The sequence below is a fragment of the Lepisosteus platostomus genome, chromosome 1, assembly GCF_059453375.1.
Source record: "Lepisosteus platostomus isolate fLepPlt1 chromosome 1, fLepPlt1.hap1, whole genome shotgun sequence".
Classification (NCBI taxonomy): domain Eukaryota; kingdom Metazoa; phylum Chordata; class Actinopteri; order Semionotiformes; family Lepisosteidae; genus Lepisosteus; species Lepisosteus platostomus.
This window is the reverse complement of record NC_142611.1, coordinates 58,236,131-58,252,964: the sequence shown is the minus strand read 5'-3', so window position 1 is coordinate 58,252,964 and position 16,834 is coordinate 58,236,131. Positions and strand designations below refer to the sequence as shown.

Below are 16,834 nucleotides of genomic sequence, written 5' to 3'. Positions count from 1 at the left end.
AAACTGGAGCACCTGCAGGAAACCCACATGAACATGGGAAGAACATACAAACCTCATGCAGGTGGGCCCTCAGGATTTGAACCCAGAACCCCAGCACTCAGAGGCAGCAATGTTAACCATTGCTCCACCATATACTGTAGCTTAATTACCAAAAATGGTTCTGACACAGTGACTAATGACTGTTCCGTGTACCGTATACATTCATCACATATATTGAAATATCACCAACATTAAATCTATACTGTTTCATGCAGATTATAAACTTGAGTGCCCCAGGTTATTACATTACAAGCTTCTGAGATTTTGAATAGAAAGGCTGTTGCAGATGAATCATGTTCCTTGGATATATTTGCGCGCAGCAGTTTAAATTACAGGCTGCAGCTGAAGCCAGGATTTGTGAGAGGCTTAAACACCAGTTGATTGGGACACACAAGGCGGCAATTGTTCTGTGTGTGGTACTTATAGTGAAGGGGTAGCTGCTGCTTAATATCAGAGGATGAGAGGCGAGCTTTGCCTGCACAAGAAGATGAAACAGCAATACTTTGCCATCATGTCTCTTACTTACACAATCATACATTTCATCTTCTGTTAGAAGATAAAATCCCTGCATGTGTGTTCTAATTAGAAACTTTATAGCAATACAGAAGAACAATTTATCAACATCTGCCAAAATGCACTAGGGTCTGTAAAATCTAGTCAGTGTACTGGTTCAGACCTTCAGTGAATCACTGCAAACTTATCTCTACTAATGTTAAGAAATTTTAAAAACAACATCTTTAAACAAATAATAATTATTTGAAGTATTAGGCTAATTTATTGCAGTAAACATGTTGTTGAGGTAATTTAAAACAGAGGTACAGGAAGCAGAGATGTTTGAAACCAGCACATGGCTTCTATTTCCCTGCAGCTCAGCTTTCACCTGTGTCCTTAAGGGTTTAAAGAGCTTCTATGTATTCAAACAAACTAAACTCAGCAGATTAGCTCCTTTCAGCATAATTGTGAAAAGGCCTACTTCCAGGTTTGGTTTGAACTGAGTGTATTCAAAAGTTTTTAAAAAAGTAATAAAATAAGAACTAAAAATGTATGGAAGCAATGATCAATTAAAATGTTCTTATGTATGCTAGTTGCTATATGATTGGTTCAGCAAACTTTTGATATATCTATACTAAATGATAGTTGAAAACAGAGAAACAGCCAGTCATTTCCATACCATTAGAGTCACAGGCTGCTAATGCAAGTAGCTGTGTTGGAAGCAATGCATGCTTTGGACCACATTGTAGGTGCCGCCTTGTTGGATCTTGACATCTTGTAGATCCTGGACAAACAATTGCCCGTTCACTGATCTCTGAGTCCTACATATCACATACTGTATCATTCCAGCTCAACCTACCAATGTTCAATGGGGCTGTGTGAGGACATGCATTGTCCTATTGGAATGATATCACATCAGGATGAGCCTACAGGAGGGGCAGCGAGTGAGGTCAGGTTGTTATTAATCACTAGAAATGGAGTTCTGTAATGACCAGACACCCCTAGCCAGACACACTTAGTTCTGCCTATTGATCTTGGCAAGGTTCTGTGACTGGTGATCTCTCAGACTGCAACCTGTCATTGATGGACTGTATCTGGTAGGACACTGCGCCAGGCATTGAAAACCCAGACAGTGAATAACTATGCTCAAACTTGGTCTAGCTTCCAACATACCGATGGCATGCAGGTGTTGTCCACTTAATTAGACAGGCACATTAGTTCCGCTCTATACTTTATTCTAATTTTTTGCCTGGCTTGACATTCAGCATGTTAAATTATCCCAAATCTTACGCAGTGAGGTTACTCATGTGTATCATGGTCATTCATTAATAATTGATTTAATAAATGATGCCAAAAACATATAATATATAAAATTCATGTAGGCCTACTTTAAGTTTTCTAAAAAACATTGCATAAATAGAGTGATAAGTGTCCCTTGATGCTCGGTATATATCAGGTAGCGTTTTTGATGCTGTCAATCACTGCAACCTACTGAAGCACACAGACATTTATCAAGGGACAGGTGTTACTACCCTTCATTGGCTGGGCTCCCATCAGGTGAAAAGAGCTTCATTCATAAATGGTGACTGTTTTAAATCGGTTGTTATCCCATTTGCTCAAGATGTTTCACAGAGTTCTGTGCAAGAACTTTCCCTTGACTACATTGTCAGTAGATTACTTATTATAGACCATATCTTATGCAAATTGCATGTGTAATGTAGACTCTCTGTGAAATTTAGACTGGACATGAAGGATCTCCTGCTGCTGTGAATGATCTAGCTCCACACTATTTTAAGGTAAGGGTTTCAAACTCAGCTCTTGGAAGGTCAGTTGTCTTCTGGTGTTTGTTCCAACCTGAGTAGTCAATTAAACAATTAACCTAATTATTTTATACACAAGACAAATACAGGATTTTTCTTAAGGTCTTTCACAGAAGCTTGTATGTGATGTTCACTCCATTAAAAACATAGCTAGAACTGACAACAGAGCCTGATTAGATGTATTATAATTATACAGCTAATTAAAAAAAACACCTTTGTAATCACGAACATGGGTGGAACACAAACTAGAAGGCACTACACCCTCCACGAATTGAATCTGACACCCCTATCTTAAGGGCTTACTGCACGAGTTAAGTCTAACACTTCATCTAAAATCTGCTGATTCAGGTGGTCTTATCTCACAGACAAGGCTCCACATAATGAAAAGTAAAACAATCTCGTATGCAGCACCTTGTCTGTGGAACTCATTCCTCAAATCCATTATACACCCTGAATACAGTACTTTTGAATTTTTACTTCTGATATGAGTATTACATGTGTGCTATTGAACAGTGCTTTGAGTTTTTCTGAAAATCACTTATAAATAAAATGTATTATATACTGAAAAGCATTAGAAATGTAACAAATGTAAGTGGCTACAATACATATTGTTTTTCAATGTCAAATTATGATTAATGAATAAAGCAGCAACCTTTTGACAAGGCTTAGTTGGTCTATGGATAACATGAAATATACTTGAAGTACAGAGTTTAAGAATTGGAAAGGGTAATTCTTAAATATTTTCTTAAAATATTTTGAGAATATAGTTACGCAAAAGGTTTTTCAAGAAACTTTAATCAATGGTTTGCGAGCCAAATCTTGCTTATTTGACCCGATTTCTATAACAGGAGCTTATAATAAATTTGAAGTTTTATGATGTATCATCATGATGATGTAAACATCAATGTGAAAAGACATAAAAGTACCACATACCCTTTTAACTTCACTTGAATGAGCTCAAAAAATTATGTTTACACATATAAAGAAAAAAAAGAAATAGAACAGAGGAAAGACCTACAGTGTTATTATTTGTTATACATACTGTAGCACCAAAACCTATTAAACCTGAGGCTACATAGTACTGGGCAAATGTACCTTTGTTAAAGTTGACATTCAAAACCATTGTCAAGGTTCACAATTGACTTAAGTAGATTATTTTTCTACTCTGTGTTAGCTCTCAGTTGACATGGCCCATGTTTTGCTGACATTCATCAATATTACAATGGAATGGAATCTATGTATGTACTATTAAGCAACAGTGTAACAGATTATGTAGCAGATTCCAGGAACTAAAGTTGTCTTAGCAATAAAGATATCCTGTGGTTTTGTAGATATCAGAGTTTTATATTATTAATGTTTCGGGATCTATTTCCTCAAATCAGAGCCTTCACTTATTATTAAAGCCTCTAGTGGTATACCACGTCTTTGACTAATATAAAATATAAAGAGTAAGTCCTGAAACAGCGCTTTAAAATTCTATCGAATTGGGAGCACATGGGGGTAAAGGTACTATACCACATTCAAATAAATTCAAACTTCAAACGTTTAACTTATAAAAACAAACCTTCATAAACAGAACAAGCATTTTCAACAAATTGAATGGAAACTTAATACAGATAGCTTACTTAAGCGGCTGTATTTAGTGTGGTATTTCCCCCAAGTCACACAACAGCTCTTGTCTTATTCACCTCTTGGCTCACTGCCACCAGGTGAACTAGTATCAATGTGTCTTGAGTTTCCATGGCACCGAAGGGAGATCCCTTTCAGGCTTGTTTATATACTGTACAACAACCGGATTTTACAGAGAAGGTCGCTGCTACACCTCCTTCAGATGGGATGACAATTAAAGTAAAAAAAAAGATGAAACATGCACTTAGTAAAATGCTTTTTAAGTCCAGCAGACAAAACGTTTAGTTTTCTGTCGGCCTTCAGGCGAGCAGTTTATCTGAGGTTTACAGTATCACGCAGCTTAAAAAGCGGTGCAGTTCCGTTGGGTTTCATTCCATTCTTATCGTAAGCAAGTTTTTATATAAGCTAAGTTCATATATATACAACACCATCAATTACACTAAGAGACGAAGTTTAAATTTATTTTTAAGTGGATACCCTAACTAAACAGATGTTACTAAGCTGGTTTTCTGTTAAAAATAAAGGCGGTAAAGAATTAAGAAGTCTACTTACTGTAAGAATCCGATAGTTGAACGCTTTGTATACTCTCCAACAGTTTAGACGCCTTATTTAAAGAAAAATATATTATGCAAGAAACATGTTAAACTGTTCACCAGGTGTCACAAGTTAAAGCTATTGTTTGCTTAAAAACCGAAGATATTCTCCGCAAGCCACAATTCTTTCTTTCCCTTGGTAAACACTGTAAATCCCAAATAATTGTGAGAACAAAGCTGGAACCTTTTATCTCGATTGTCGGTTGCCCGCATTTAGGAAAAAAATGAGGTTTGATTTTGATAAATAAACAGTTTATCGCAGTAACCTGGGCTGCTCTGTCACAGTATAAGGTGAGTTTTGAGTCCAGCCTTTCGCTCCTCCCTCCTTTCAGCCGCCCTAGTACAGGGAAGTGGGGATTAATGTTCGAGTTTCAAAGCCTTAGACGGCAGGGTCTATTAATTAAGGCGTTGTCTGTTATTGTGCTTGATCAGAAACACAACTCCTGGAACACGCAGTTGAAGGGTTCTACGTCTGTGATATTGTATTTTAGAAAAGTATATCGTAAGTTATCGTTGTTGATCGCCTTGTCTAACAACGTGATACCTAGTTATACCTTGATGCTATTTAGGGCCAACCATCTATAAACCGCCTTGGACACCACGTTTGTGTTGCTTTGCACCAGTGTCGGCTCATTGTGTTAGAATTTAGATTTGAAGACCCTCCCGAGATGAATGAAAATCCCACTAGGAATTTAAGAGGATGTGGAAAAGTATGAACACCATACTAGTACTGTCTTAATACTAGTCTTCATAGAATGGCGACCCCCTCCCCAAACACACACTCACAAAACAAGGGCATTGCTGGAATTATCATACCCAGGAGTATTGTATTACTATTAAGGAAACGACAAGGCATGTTATGTTTTGCGTAAATCAAAGATATCTTTACATTAAAGTACTTAAAACTCGCTAGTTTACCTTTAGTCATGGTGCAGTTCAACTTCTAGACATCGACCAACAAACAATTGTTACTAAATGTTAAAAAAAATTAAATTATATTTTAAAACACAAACTTAATGAATGTTAACGTTTTTAAAAATCATCTTATGGTTTTGGGCTGACAAACGTTTTTTGTTCAACAGGAGTATATGAATATCATGTAATTTAAATAAACCATTTGAACATAAATTAGTAACATTTTCAGCTATATAAAAAAACGAACTTTACTAAAAAGAAACAGATGTCCTCAATAATATTTCTGGGAAGAATGATGTCTGTTGTGGTACTAAGAACGCTCTGCAATACGTACAACTATGTGTCTATGTGTCTGTAGCCACAAGTTTTAGGTACAGTACGTCATGTATGATTTTTTCCTTCCTCTTTTCGATTTTGCGAGCATGATTCATAATGGGTGTTTTACAGATGATATATATTTTAAGTTCCTCCACTGACAAGCGAGAACACGAGAGGAACCAGTTGGCGTGCGAGATCTGTAGCGCGCTCTCTAAACTGCTTTAAGCAAAGCGTCTTTTTCAAGGAAACGCGAAAGAATCTCTTAAATGTTATGGCATGAACTGAAAGAAAAAAATATTGATTGACATGAACAAATTATCAGAGAACATAAATGAAAGAGTTATTTGGCAAAACATGGAGACATGCCCTGGGTCAGCTGTCAGTGTAGTGCCCATCTGACAGCAGTCTTCTGCCAAAGGCTCCAGTCCTTATAAAGGACATATCAGCTTTTTAAGTACTTCGTCTAAACAGGACCTGGAGTTTAAATAATATGAATAACTTTATTGGAGTGGGTAGAACAAAAAAATAATTGGCAATTCTAAAGTAAAAAACAACAACGAGAATACTAGCGTGTCAACTGAACCTCTTGGAGGAACCCAGTGGCTTATTAAAAAAAAAACCTATACCGAAGCTTTTAAATTAACTGATCTTATAAGTTATAATTAGCAATAAGAAGAAATAGCTGATGATGCAATAGTCCCTTTTGAATGAGAAAATCTTGAACTGGAAATACTCTTTCCCGCATTAGCTGTATTCCCGAGCTAAAGGGGAAAGGAAAAATAAAATACAGCAAATGAGAGAACATGACCAGCTGACTCAAAACCCTAAACCTACCCTAGGATTGAGTAAATGGGAAAACAGCATTTAATGCCTAAGGATCTGACTTAATTTTCAAAACGTGGTAGGTAATTTAGTACCACTATTCAACTTAGTACAATGGTATTTAAATGGACATTATATTACCATTTGATATTCAGTGCTATCTAGTGTTATTCAGATGTTCTCTGGGATACTCTTGTTCAACAGGTTGTGCAAGTGAAAAATCTCCTGCAGTGCATATTACAGATGCTTTTGTTGTCTCTTCTGGGTTTCATTGTTGTAACATCTTAAGCTCTCCCAGCTTCACAATGTTATCTGACCTTGACAACTACCACCTGGGTACAAACCAGAGCAATGGGAATCCTTTAAGTCTTTAGACCATTTTCTCAGCCTTTTGTTAAACTAAAACGTTTTTTTATGATGCTAACTTAAATGAATTGTAGCCCAACTATAGACATTTTTTTCTGCTTTAAACTGAAGCATTAATGCAAATGCAATTGCATACGTGTGCTGAGTTCTTACATATTGATTTCTGTAACTCTCTAAACATTTTAACTAGTCTGTTTTTAGTTTTAACAAATAACCTGCAATGGACAAGTGTTCTTTGCAGAGGGAAACAATGGTGTGCTTTGTGTCCCCCTTTGCACCCTCTATAGTCAACAGAATAACCTACATCCATCAGATGGGCAGATGGAGGGATATTTAATCAAATATGCTATTTAGTTTATTTTCATCATTCTGATACTTTTTGTCGGGTTCTGATTTGTTTATGAGCACAAAGATTTCCAAATGGAAAATCACGGCTACAAATGATTGTGCTCAATACATAAATGGAAAGAAGAGTAGGCTGTGGTTCAACCAATCAAATGTGAATAAAGCTCTGACTCCGATGAGAGGATGCCCAAGAATTCCCCACGGTGAAAAAGAATGGCCTGACCTGTGCCCAGTGGGAGGGAAAGGCCTGCATGCAGCGAGTGTCAGCAGGTGTTTGAGCAGTTGGGTAAGGCAGCTTGTGTGCACACTGCTGAGGGCAGCAGAATCTTGTGAACACATGTTCTATGATGACCCGGGCAGCTGCCTCCATTTTTCTCAAGTTAGGACAGCCACAGTTTATCTGGTGGTGGACAAAGGATCCAAGCTATGGTCCAGCACAATGGACAACTGTTGTTCTCTAATTACCCACTAACTTTAAGAAGGAGGTCAGTGTCAACAGAACTTTACCCCCCCCCAAAACTCCTCCTGCAAAACAAACAGAGCCACTGAAACTTAGTAAGAAAGGGACTAAACCTAAGACAGATATAGGGTCATAAGTTGAGAGTATTTTTCTGGATTCTTTAAAATGAATTAGATAGGAAGATACAATAATGTTTCAGAACATTATTATATGAATCTTGTCTTAATGTTCTGTATTTCTACAACCAGTAGTTCACTTGAAAGACCATTTCAGTTTAGGATGTTTCATTTTTTAGATCTTCAGTTGTCTGTGGGCAGTTTATTCCTGCATGCTTTGCCTTAAATCTGCCCCATAGAAAAAAAAGGTACAAGGATTCAGATCTTGAAAATATGGTGGCCAGGGCCTGCTATGATAAAAAAAAAACATGTGTTGATTTGAAATAACCTGATCCTCAAAATTCCCAGCTGACAGCTGATGTGGTAATGCAAAACATTTACTTTTTCTATGATACAGTACCTGCCTACCCGTGTTAGAGCAGAATTTTAAAATATGATTAATAAAATCCTTTCTCAAGCACTCTGGTTATAGAAATTCTTGTAACACAAGGCTCAGCCAGTTTACTTTAATAATACATTTTCTTAATGTTTTTAAAGGGTGTGATATGGGAGTAGATTCAGACTAGATGGAGATCTTTGTCTAAACTTACTGTCTGGCTGCAATAATAGATAGAGAAAAATTAAGAAATCTTGTTAGAGCTCTGATGTTTGTTTTATTTTTGTGGTTATGAAAGTCAGAATAAAACTTAAATGTTTCATGTTCATGTTAATGTGGAGTGGTTTCATGTATAAATGTCCCTGAAAGAGGGATCTATCACAGGTAATATTGAGCACTGTAACATATGAGTATTGTTACCAGTAACATTTGTTGAATTTTCAATTCTCTTTGGAATACATTATTGATCTGTTTCTTGAATGTGTATTCTGAAAGAAGGAGGGATGTTTCCTGGGGCAGGGGATAAATTACTGTGTGTCCCGAAAGCTAGACATTTTCCTGACCAAACTGAATGTGCTCCCTTAGGCTATGAATATATTTATGTTTCTAAGAAATTAACAGGGATCTCTGAAATGTGAGGAATATACAAACCATAAGACGTTACTTATAATATCACTTATAATTAAGCTTTAGTGCTATTAATTAAGGTTTTGGGAAGCAGTGAACAGTACTAGTCTAATAAGGTCTCCCAGTCAGATCAGTTATAGCAAGTTCTCATCCCCATTCCTTTCACTCCATCTCATATTCATTCACTCATGTTGTGCTTATGCAGGATCAACTTGTTTCCTTCTGCACGTTAACATTTCTTACATTTACCAACTATTTTTTTATAAATAAGGAATATCTGTATTCCTTATTATAATGTAATGGCCACCTCTCAGGTCTTATTAGCAATGTTCACTGCATTTCTTGGAAACTTATACTGATCTGTGCTTACATTATAACATAAAAACACCAATCACTTTCTTACAATAGGGCTAGTAAAAGTACTTAAACAGGATACATTACTGTTAAAAAAAGAAAATACACATTGTATCGCATCTTAATGCAGCATGAAATAAATCTCAAGCTGATCTTGTATTTCAGTGGAGAATCTAAGTGTATAGTGACATCTAGTGTTACCCTGCTAAATAAAACACCTTTATTTTGTGATCAGATGTTTTTCTCTACTGCACTTGTACTAAGAAGGCTGCCCTGTCTTTATGGTAATAAGAATATTTTTATTCTATTTCATAAAAGTTGGAAAGATTTTAAACAAAAGCCATTTTTGCACTATTGAAAAATGAATTGTTAATGGCTGTTTATACTACAGTGGTGTCATTTACAATGGCAGATATCAACAAAGGATATGCTGATATGTGGTAGTGATGTCAGATATTTTTGCTGATGTTGTATTTCATAGATAAAAAGGTGATATAAAGTTCCATTTTCAATATCCAAACTATGCTCTACACATTCCATCTGTGGGAGGTAACATTTTTACAAACCAACCACAACATAAAATCCACCAATATTTCAATATGGTCCTTAAACTTACATTTGATTCAATCCAATGAGAATAAACATTAGATACAGTGTTACACCACTGCATGTTATATCATATAACTATTAATGGACAATATGGTCATGCTGTGATATACAGTGCAATGCTACAGTGCTGTCTGGTTATCAACAAAGAGGTAGTACTTCATGAAAATACTGAATACACCTCCAAAATGGCTTTCATGCTCACAGCAAACTATCAAATTCAAAATATTTTGAATCAACAGTCAGTGTGACATAAATAAGTGTGCAGAAGTTGATTTAAAATCTGCTGCCTTAGTGTGCCAACACTTCACATTTTCCTGGAAGACAAAATTAAAACAAGTAAAACTTAATTAAAGACGAATTCTCCCATCAATGGTGTGCAACCAATAAAGCACTCAGTACGAAAACACTTCTCAGTTGCAAACCAAGAAGTCATAGATGTTTTAAATGCCTTGTTTTCATGCAATGAAAAGAACTCCATTATAATATTGATTGCAACTTCAGACATAGTATTGATTAAAAGCTCAGGCATTGGTGAAGAGGGAACAAGCCTTTGGTCTTAGGTCAGGCAGAGACAATTACCGACAGGGGAGAGATTCTTCATGGATAACATTTTAAACTACAGACTCCAGCTAGTGGTTTTAGCTGTGTTTGATGAGCACGTACTCTACAGCAAACACTGCTACAGCATTCTACTTAAAAAATCAGAAGACATTCTTTCTGAGGAACCCATTGTCACCGTTACTTCGAAGTAGCACGTTGAAGTTTTAAAAAAAGTATGGCATTACACAATCTGATGGATAATTGTTACAGCATTTCAGCACGACGCACTGCAAGTGGTGGTTGAAGATATGAGAATCTTTAGAATTAAAATGAATTTGCCTTGGTAAACTATTAACAAAAACACACTCAAGTAAATTAACATATTCTACATAGGTGCACAGCATTAGGTAGCCTCATATCCAGGTCACCAATTAAAACAAGAATTTGTTGAAGAAGGCTCCATGGCCGAAACATTGTGTTTTCTTTCTTCTCTTTTCAGCATGGAATAAACCTATAACTTGTTCCTATTAAATTTCTAGTTCTTTATCTCTATCAACAGGCCACGATCTACTATACAGAAGACTCAAGAGATTGCTGAATCCTCAGGAAAAAAACATTTTTGTTTTGATTGTCATGAAACATGGGAGGTCTTCATTTTCTGCAGTATTCAAAAGTCTCTTTGCTTCTTTGATTTCACTGATTACATTACAAAGTCTTAACCTCCTTTATCTAATTTAGTCATCTCTGAGCTTGTTTTGTTAAGACATATTCTAAGACTTCATAACTCATCTCAAACTGCCCGTGGTTGCTCTTAGATTTGCAGAGTTGTCTAAAATTCCCATTCCAGAGGGAGTGTTTTACCTCAATTATTAATAGCTGTTTTTTTGTTGGAATTGACTGCTGTATTTGATACAGATGATCACGCCATTCTTTAAATTCTTTAATGAAATACTCTTAGGTCAGTTTGATCTGCCTTGATTATTATATAACTATCAGTCCTTACAGAATCCACTAGCTTTAATCCTTGGGTTAAGTGCATTCCTTACTGAATATGCCTACTGAAAGTGTCATTCTGAGATCCAATGCTACCCTTTTTATTTAACTGGGTGCATTAAATTAACTTTTGTTTCCAAGGTGAGCTGTGGATGGGAATGGAGGGATACAGACCTTATCCTAAATAAAGATTTATATATGTACATGCCTCCTTTGGGTGCAGAAGTAGAGACTAAAGAACAATATAATGCTACATCTTACAAAATGTGTTCAATTCAGACTGGGTTCTCATAATGAATCAAAAACAACAAACATATATTCAAGCTGATTTTTACTCCAGTTTCATACAGTTACAAGAGAAGTTAAGCTTTTTGGATCCAGACAAAATACATTCTCTTTGGAAAAATAAAGAGGATACATATATTTTTAATCAATTCTATTTTGTGTATTTACAAACAAAATCTGAATGCAATTATTATCTTTAGGAATGGAAAATTCAGAAAACATGGTTCATTCTAAAGGACTACATTTCATCATTCATATTCAGAATGTCTTTAAAATATAATACTGCCTTTGTGAGAATTATCACTTTAAGAAGATCACTTTATTGGCCACATACAATTTCTTTTATTAGGAATTTGTCTTTTTTCACATACCCCAACTTGCTCTCCATGAGACACACAGACACACCGACGGAGAGAATCTTGGGGTCAGAGCGCAGGGTCAGCCATTCATACGGCGCCCCTGGAGTAGGAGTAGTTCCCCTGCTGGCCACGGTATACAAACCAGTAACCTTCCAGCCACAGGTACAGATCCTTAGCCACAGAGCCATCGCACATGTCCTACAGGACATGTTTGAGATTTTATTAATTTTCTATTTTGTTATTTCTGCCCTTTGTTGTCCTGCCTACCTATAGCCTAGCCCTAGACCCTAATCCACTGCAGTTCCTTTGCAGTTCTGAGGACACTTTTAAAATCCAGTCTACCACCCTGGCCTGGGGCAGGATTCTACCTGGCAAGATAACCCACCTGATTTCATGAAATTCTCAGTATTCTCTGCATGCATTTTTTTTAGACTAGTATGTATCCAAGTCAACAGGTTTAATATTAAAAGAAGAAAGGACCAGAAATAAATAAAAATAAATGTCCAAAATGAGACTTGTGAGTTTCTTGTGAGTCCTTTTCTATTTTATTGCCTGTTTTATTAGGGAAATCATAAACTGTATTTTCTTAAATGGGAAAGAAAGTTCTGTGGATAAACCTCAGGAGACAATGACAACTCTATATCCTAAATCATTTCATGCACCTTTACAAAATCCTGGCATGGCTCGGTAACCCCTCCTTCTCTGTCAATATTTTTTTTGTGAATGCCCTGCGATGGACTGGCATCCTGTTCAGAGTGTATCCTGCCTTGCACCCGTTGCTTGCCAAGACAGGCTATGGCTCCCCGTGACCCTGTGTTGGAATAAACAAGTTAGAAAATGGATGGATGTACATCCGTGCTGGATGACAACCTGGGCATCAACAATCATGACAAGACTTTGTGTTATAGTTCCTTGTTTGGACAACACTTGATGGATAGCTGATGTTGGTGAACCTAAACCCACATGGTCAGACTGAACAGCCGCTGAAATAGCTGTTTTCACATTAATTTAATCATTGTATCCTCAGATAACAATACCCTCAAATGTGCCCACCACAATTTCTAGATCTGACACATGTCATTTCTGGGGGCTGCCTCAAGCCTGTTGTGTATCAAACAATATCTGCCTCATTAAGATGCCATACAGAATCACACTGAATTGTTTATTTCAGATGTAAACTGTCTTTACACACACGAAATATCCATGTTCCTTATGGTGCCACTTCTACAGTAGGTGTTCCACATGCCTGTTGTGGAGGTTTCATGATACAATTGTTTGAATAGACCACCTTACTTTCTTAGAAGCTCCATATACATTAAATTAAATTAAGAGGAATAAACTACTCGGTACTACTGCAAATAGTGAATTTTTTCAAGTGTTTTGCAAGCAGCCCTTAAAAAGAATTAGGGATGGGTAATTCAAAAATACAAGTCTGTACATGCTCACAATTTCTGGATGGAACAAGCAAGGAAAACATGTTTTACCTGTGATTCAACAGAAACAGTTGATAAAACCCCAATGCCATTACAGTTAACACCTCGTTCTAAAGATATACATGCCGTCATTGAGACTACTTGTCTAACAATGTATCGTGGAACCATAATTCTTTTGGCTCAGTCATTCATTTTTAGATTTAGTAACATGTTTAATGTAAATAAAAAGGCAATTTCATGGCGCCTTTACAAATGTTAAAGACATTACATGGCATTAAATTATAAAATGTATATACTTTTTAATTGATAAATTAATTGGCACACGCAACAATAAAATGTTTTCAGTAGCAACATTTAGTTCCAGTTTACTTAGAAACTAATCTAACAAATAATTAAGGAACAAGTAATAGTTTTATTCCATGCTGAAAAGAGAAGAAAGAAAACAGAACGTTTCGGCCGTGGAGCTACCCACCTGAACTACTAACAAATAATTATACTCACTTCTGGTAATCATTAACAGTAGACTGCTACACGAATAACATCGTGTAATTCAATCTGTACCGATACATTTGGAAATGGATTTCTCAGGTGCAAGATGGGTTTTCATTCTTCACGGGGAGAAATTGTATAGAACATATTTTGTAAAAACTGTCAAATACACAAAAGTGTTTATATTAAAATATAAATGGGTTATGTTTAGTGTTATATACTCAAAATTAAATGGTTTTACGGATGACTTTTCCTTGCTTTTTACGTAGCTGAACTTTCCTTCTCGTTAGTAAATTTGTCTTCTCTGCTTGTACGAACCTGCTCTGCACTGTCAGTCGACAGTATTACGTAAAACTGCGCTGCGAGGCGGAGGTACTGTCTCGCTGTATTGACAATACACAATTTCTTCGAAATGTCGATGCAGGATTAGTTTCGCAGTTTTGGCAACAAAGGTCTTAGTTTTAACCGTGAGTTTTCCACACCGTTTGCTCCGATTTCGATATGGCAAAGGGAGATTAGGCAAGACAAAAAAAAAACTCTTCTGCACTTTGTCTTTTACATTGAACACCTCTTTGCCGGACAAATAAAATATATAACTAACACATCTGTAAAAATATCTCCATTTTTTTACCGTGCTGTAACAACAAATACTTCTGCTTAAGTCCATCCAATATTACCCCTGTTGGCACCGAAAGCACCACCTCCTTTTGTTTTACAGCTGTCGTTGCTGTGATGGATTTCCTGTTGACGCTGGGATATTTAGGAAAGTGTTGAAAGGTAGATGTGCTTTTTTTTTTGTACCGCGGTGGTGTTACCTTTTAAAAGTGGACATTAAACAGCACCAGCAAAACGTCGGTGATAAAATAATAATAATAATAAAAAAAGTGAATTCGTTTCCGACGTACTGATTTTTGTTTTTTTTTCTCGTTTATTCGAGTGCATTTTTTTCCTCCCCTTAGTTTGAGTTCGCTGTGCTTATTGCGCCTTCTACACTGTTTGGAGACCGGAGCTCCCCGCTCGCTCAGCGGATTCGTCAGATTATATCAGACCGGTGCTGCTGAGAGAAGGGGCTTTTGTTTTTGTTTTATGTTGCCCTTTTTTTTAATGCGGTTTTTCCTCTGATGGCTGAAGCCTGGCTGGAAGAAGAAGAGGAGGAGTTGAGAGAGATCAGGGACCCCGGAATTAGACGGAACAGAAGGGGACAGATGAATGCCGCAACAGGTAACTTCAACACCTCAAGCAGAAATGGGATTGTTTTCTCGGGATTTCTTCCTTCATGTGTACAGGAAGCGTTAGTAGTTTGTCCTTTCATCACGATAAGAAACAAATTATGGTGTTAATGAAACTTAAGAAAGACAACTCTTGTTAATTAGCACACGCACTCACCACGTCGTGCAAAACAAACACATCACCTTTGTGGATATCTTTACTGTAAAAATGAAATTTCTGCTTCAATTTGTTAACTTCAAATTACGAAGCTGAGTACTTTCTAAGTGATCTAATGTCTTGAATGGTAGAACTAGATACCGTGGAAAATATCTCTAAAACTTAAAAAATTAAAGGACAGCAGTTATTCATTAATCAAAGTATAGTACAAATAATTAAGTGGAGGGAAACTCGGTGATCTTTTGACAATTTTGGGAGACTTTTGTATTTTTACGTCTTCAGTGGGTAACGGGCTGCATGATCAGCCTAATCTAACCAGGTGGGTAGCTGCGTCAGCATGCGTAGGCTGCAAAGGAACACGTTATAGTTTTATTTATTAATGCTGAAAAGAGAAGAAAGAAAACGCAACGTTTCGCCTGTGACACCCGAAGAAGGCTCAACAGCCGAAAAGTTGCTTGATCCTTTCCTAATCTAACCAGGACTATTTTTTATTCAAATACAGACCTTTAGCCTGGAAATAAAGGTGTGTAGGGAGTTATCTTTTACGATATGATTTCAAATAACACCTACGTCACCTTTTGACTGCATAGTATTATACCTGTTTGCGGTTTTCTGCCCACGTTTTCTCCAGTATGTGATTTTCATGAATCACCGCTGAAGTAGGGTATCATTTCGTGTGTTGTTTGGGTGAAGTTTTACCCGAAATTTCGAACTATAAAAAAGCTTTCGCCGAAACAACAAAATATTATGAAATGGGATTCTGCCCTACCTATACTAGGTAAAAATTCTTTAGGAATATAATGTAATGCGTTAGAGACGTTTTCTCGCACCATTTCCAGGTGATATTAAACAGTGCAGATTTTGAATACTCACGAGGGACGTTAACTTTGTGAAAGTAAACTTTCGCAAAGGAGTTCACTTTTAACCTCGTAATTGGCTTTGGAGATTTAGAGAGTTCTGTGAAACACAAGCAGTAAGCTAAAATGCTGTTTGAAGAAATGTTTAACAGGTGCCGAAACCCGAGAGCACCGAGATTTGCTTCCCGGGGCCTGCTTCTGCAGATGAAAGGAGAAAAAAACAGAACACCTGTTCTTGAACTTCTTTGTAACTTTTGCTGCTGAATCGTTTTCGAAACCTATAAACTGACAAGTTGTTTCAATGTTAATACTTTAGTTAATCAGAGCAATTCGTTTCTTTTGAAACTAGCAATAATTTTAATTCACAGCTGGAATGAACTATTGGGATTGTATGTTATATTTATTGAAGGGGCAGAAATTGAAAAAGGTAAGTGATTCTTTAGAAATATCTTACCTCGCTGATTAAACGGAAAGGGAAATTTCGTTATGTGTGGTCTTTCACAATTGCACCGATACAAGTGAAAACCATTCTTTCTTCGTTCAAGCTTTAAATCTGTAACAGTTCGAACAACCCTTGAAGCTGAAATTGTACAATTAATTCTGTATTTTTT

At 36.6% G+C, this 16,834-nt stretch overlaps 2 protein-coding genes across 6 annotated transcripts in view; one reads left to right on the top strand and one right to left on the bottom strand.

Moving 5' to 3' along the window:
• The window catches only part of fhip1aa (FHF complex subunit HOOK interacting protein 1Aa), a 61,167-nt gene extending 56,244 nt beyond the window's left edge, over positions 1-4,923 (bottom strand). The window contains exon 1 of the mRNA XM_088633184.1: positions 4,533-4,923. The gene's annotated coding sequence lies outside the window, so the exon portion shown is untranslated. The remainder of the gene's footprint in view (positions 1-4,532) is intronic.
• Positions 4,924-14,389: 9,466 nt separating this feature from the next.
• sh3d19 (SH3 domain containing 19) overlaps positions 14,390-16,834 on the top strand; it is a 37,054-nt gene continuing 34,609 nt past the window's right edge. For 2 of the 5 annotated variants that reach the window (XM_088633181.1, XM_088633179.1), the window contains exon 1: positions 14,390-15,201. In XM_088633181.1, coding sequence (XP_088489307.1) covers positions 15,102-15,201 — 100 coding nt within the window. In that variant the 5' untranslated portion in view covers positions 14,390-15,101. The remainder of the gene's footprint in view (positions 15,202-16,834) is intronic. The other 3 variants (XM_088633178.1, XM_088633177.1, XM_088633180.1) reach the window with 2 other exon arrangements.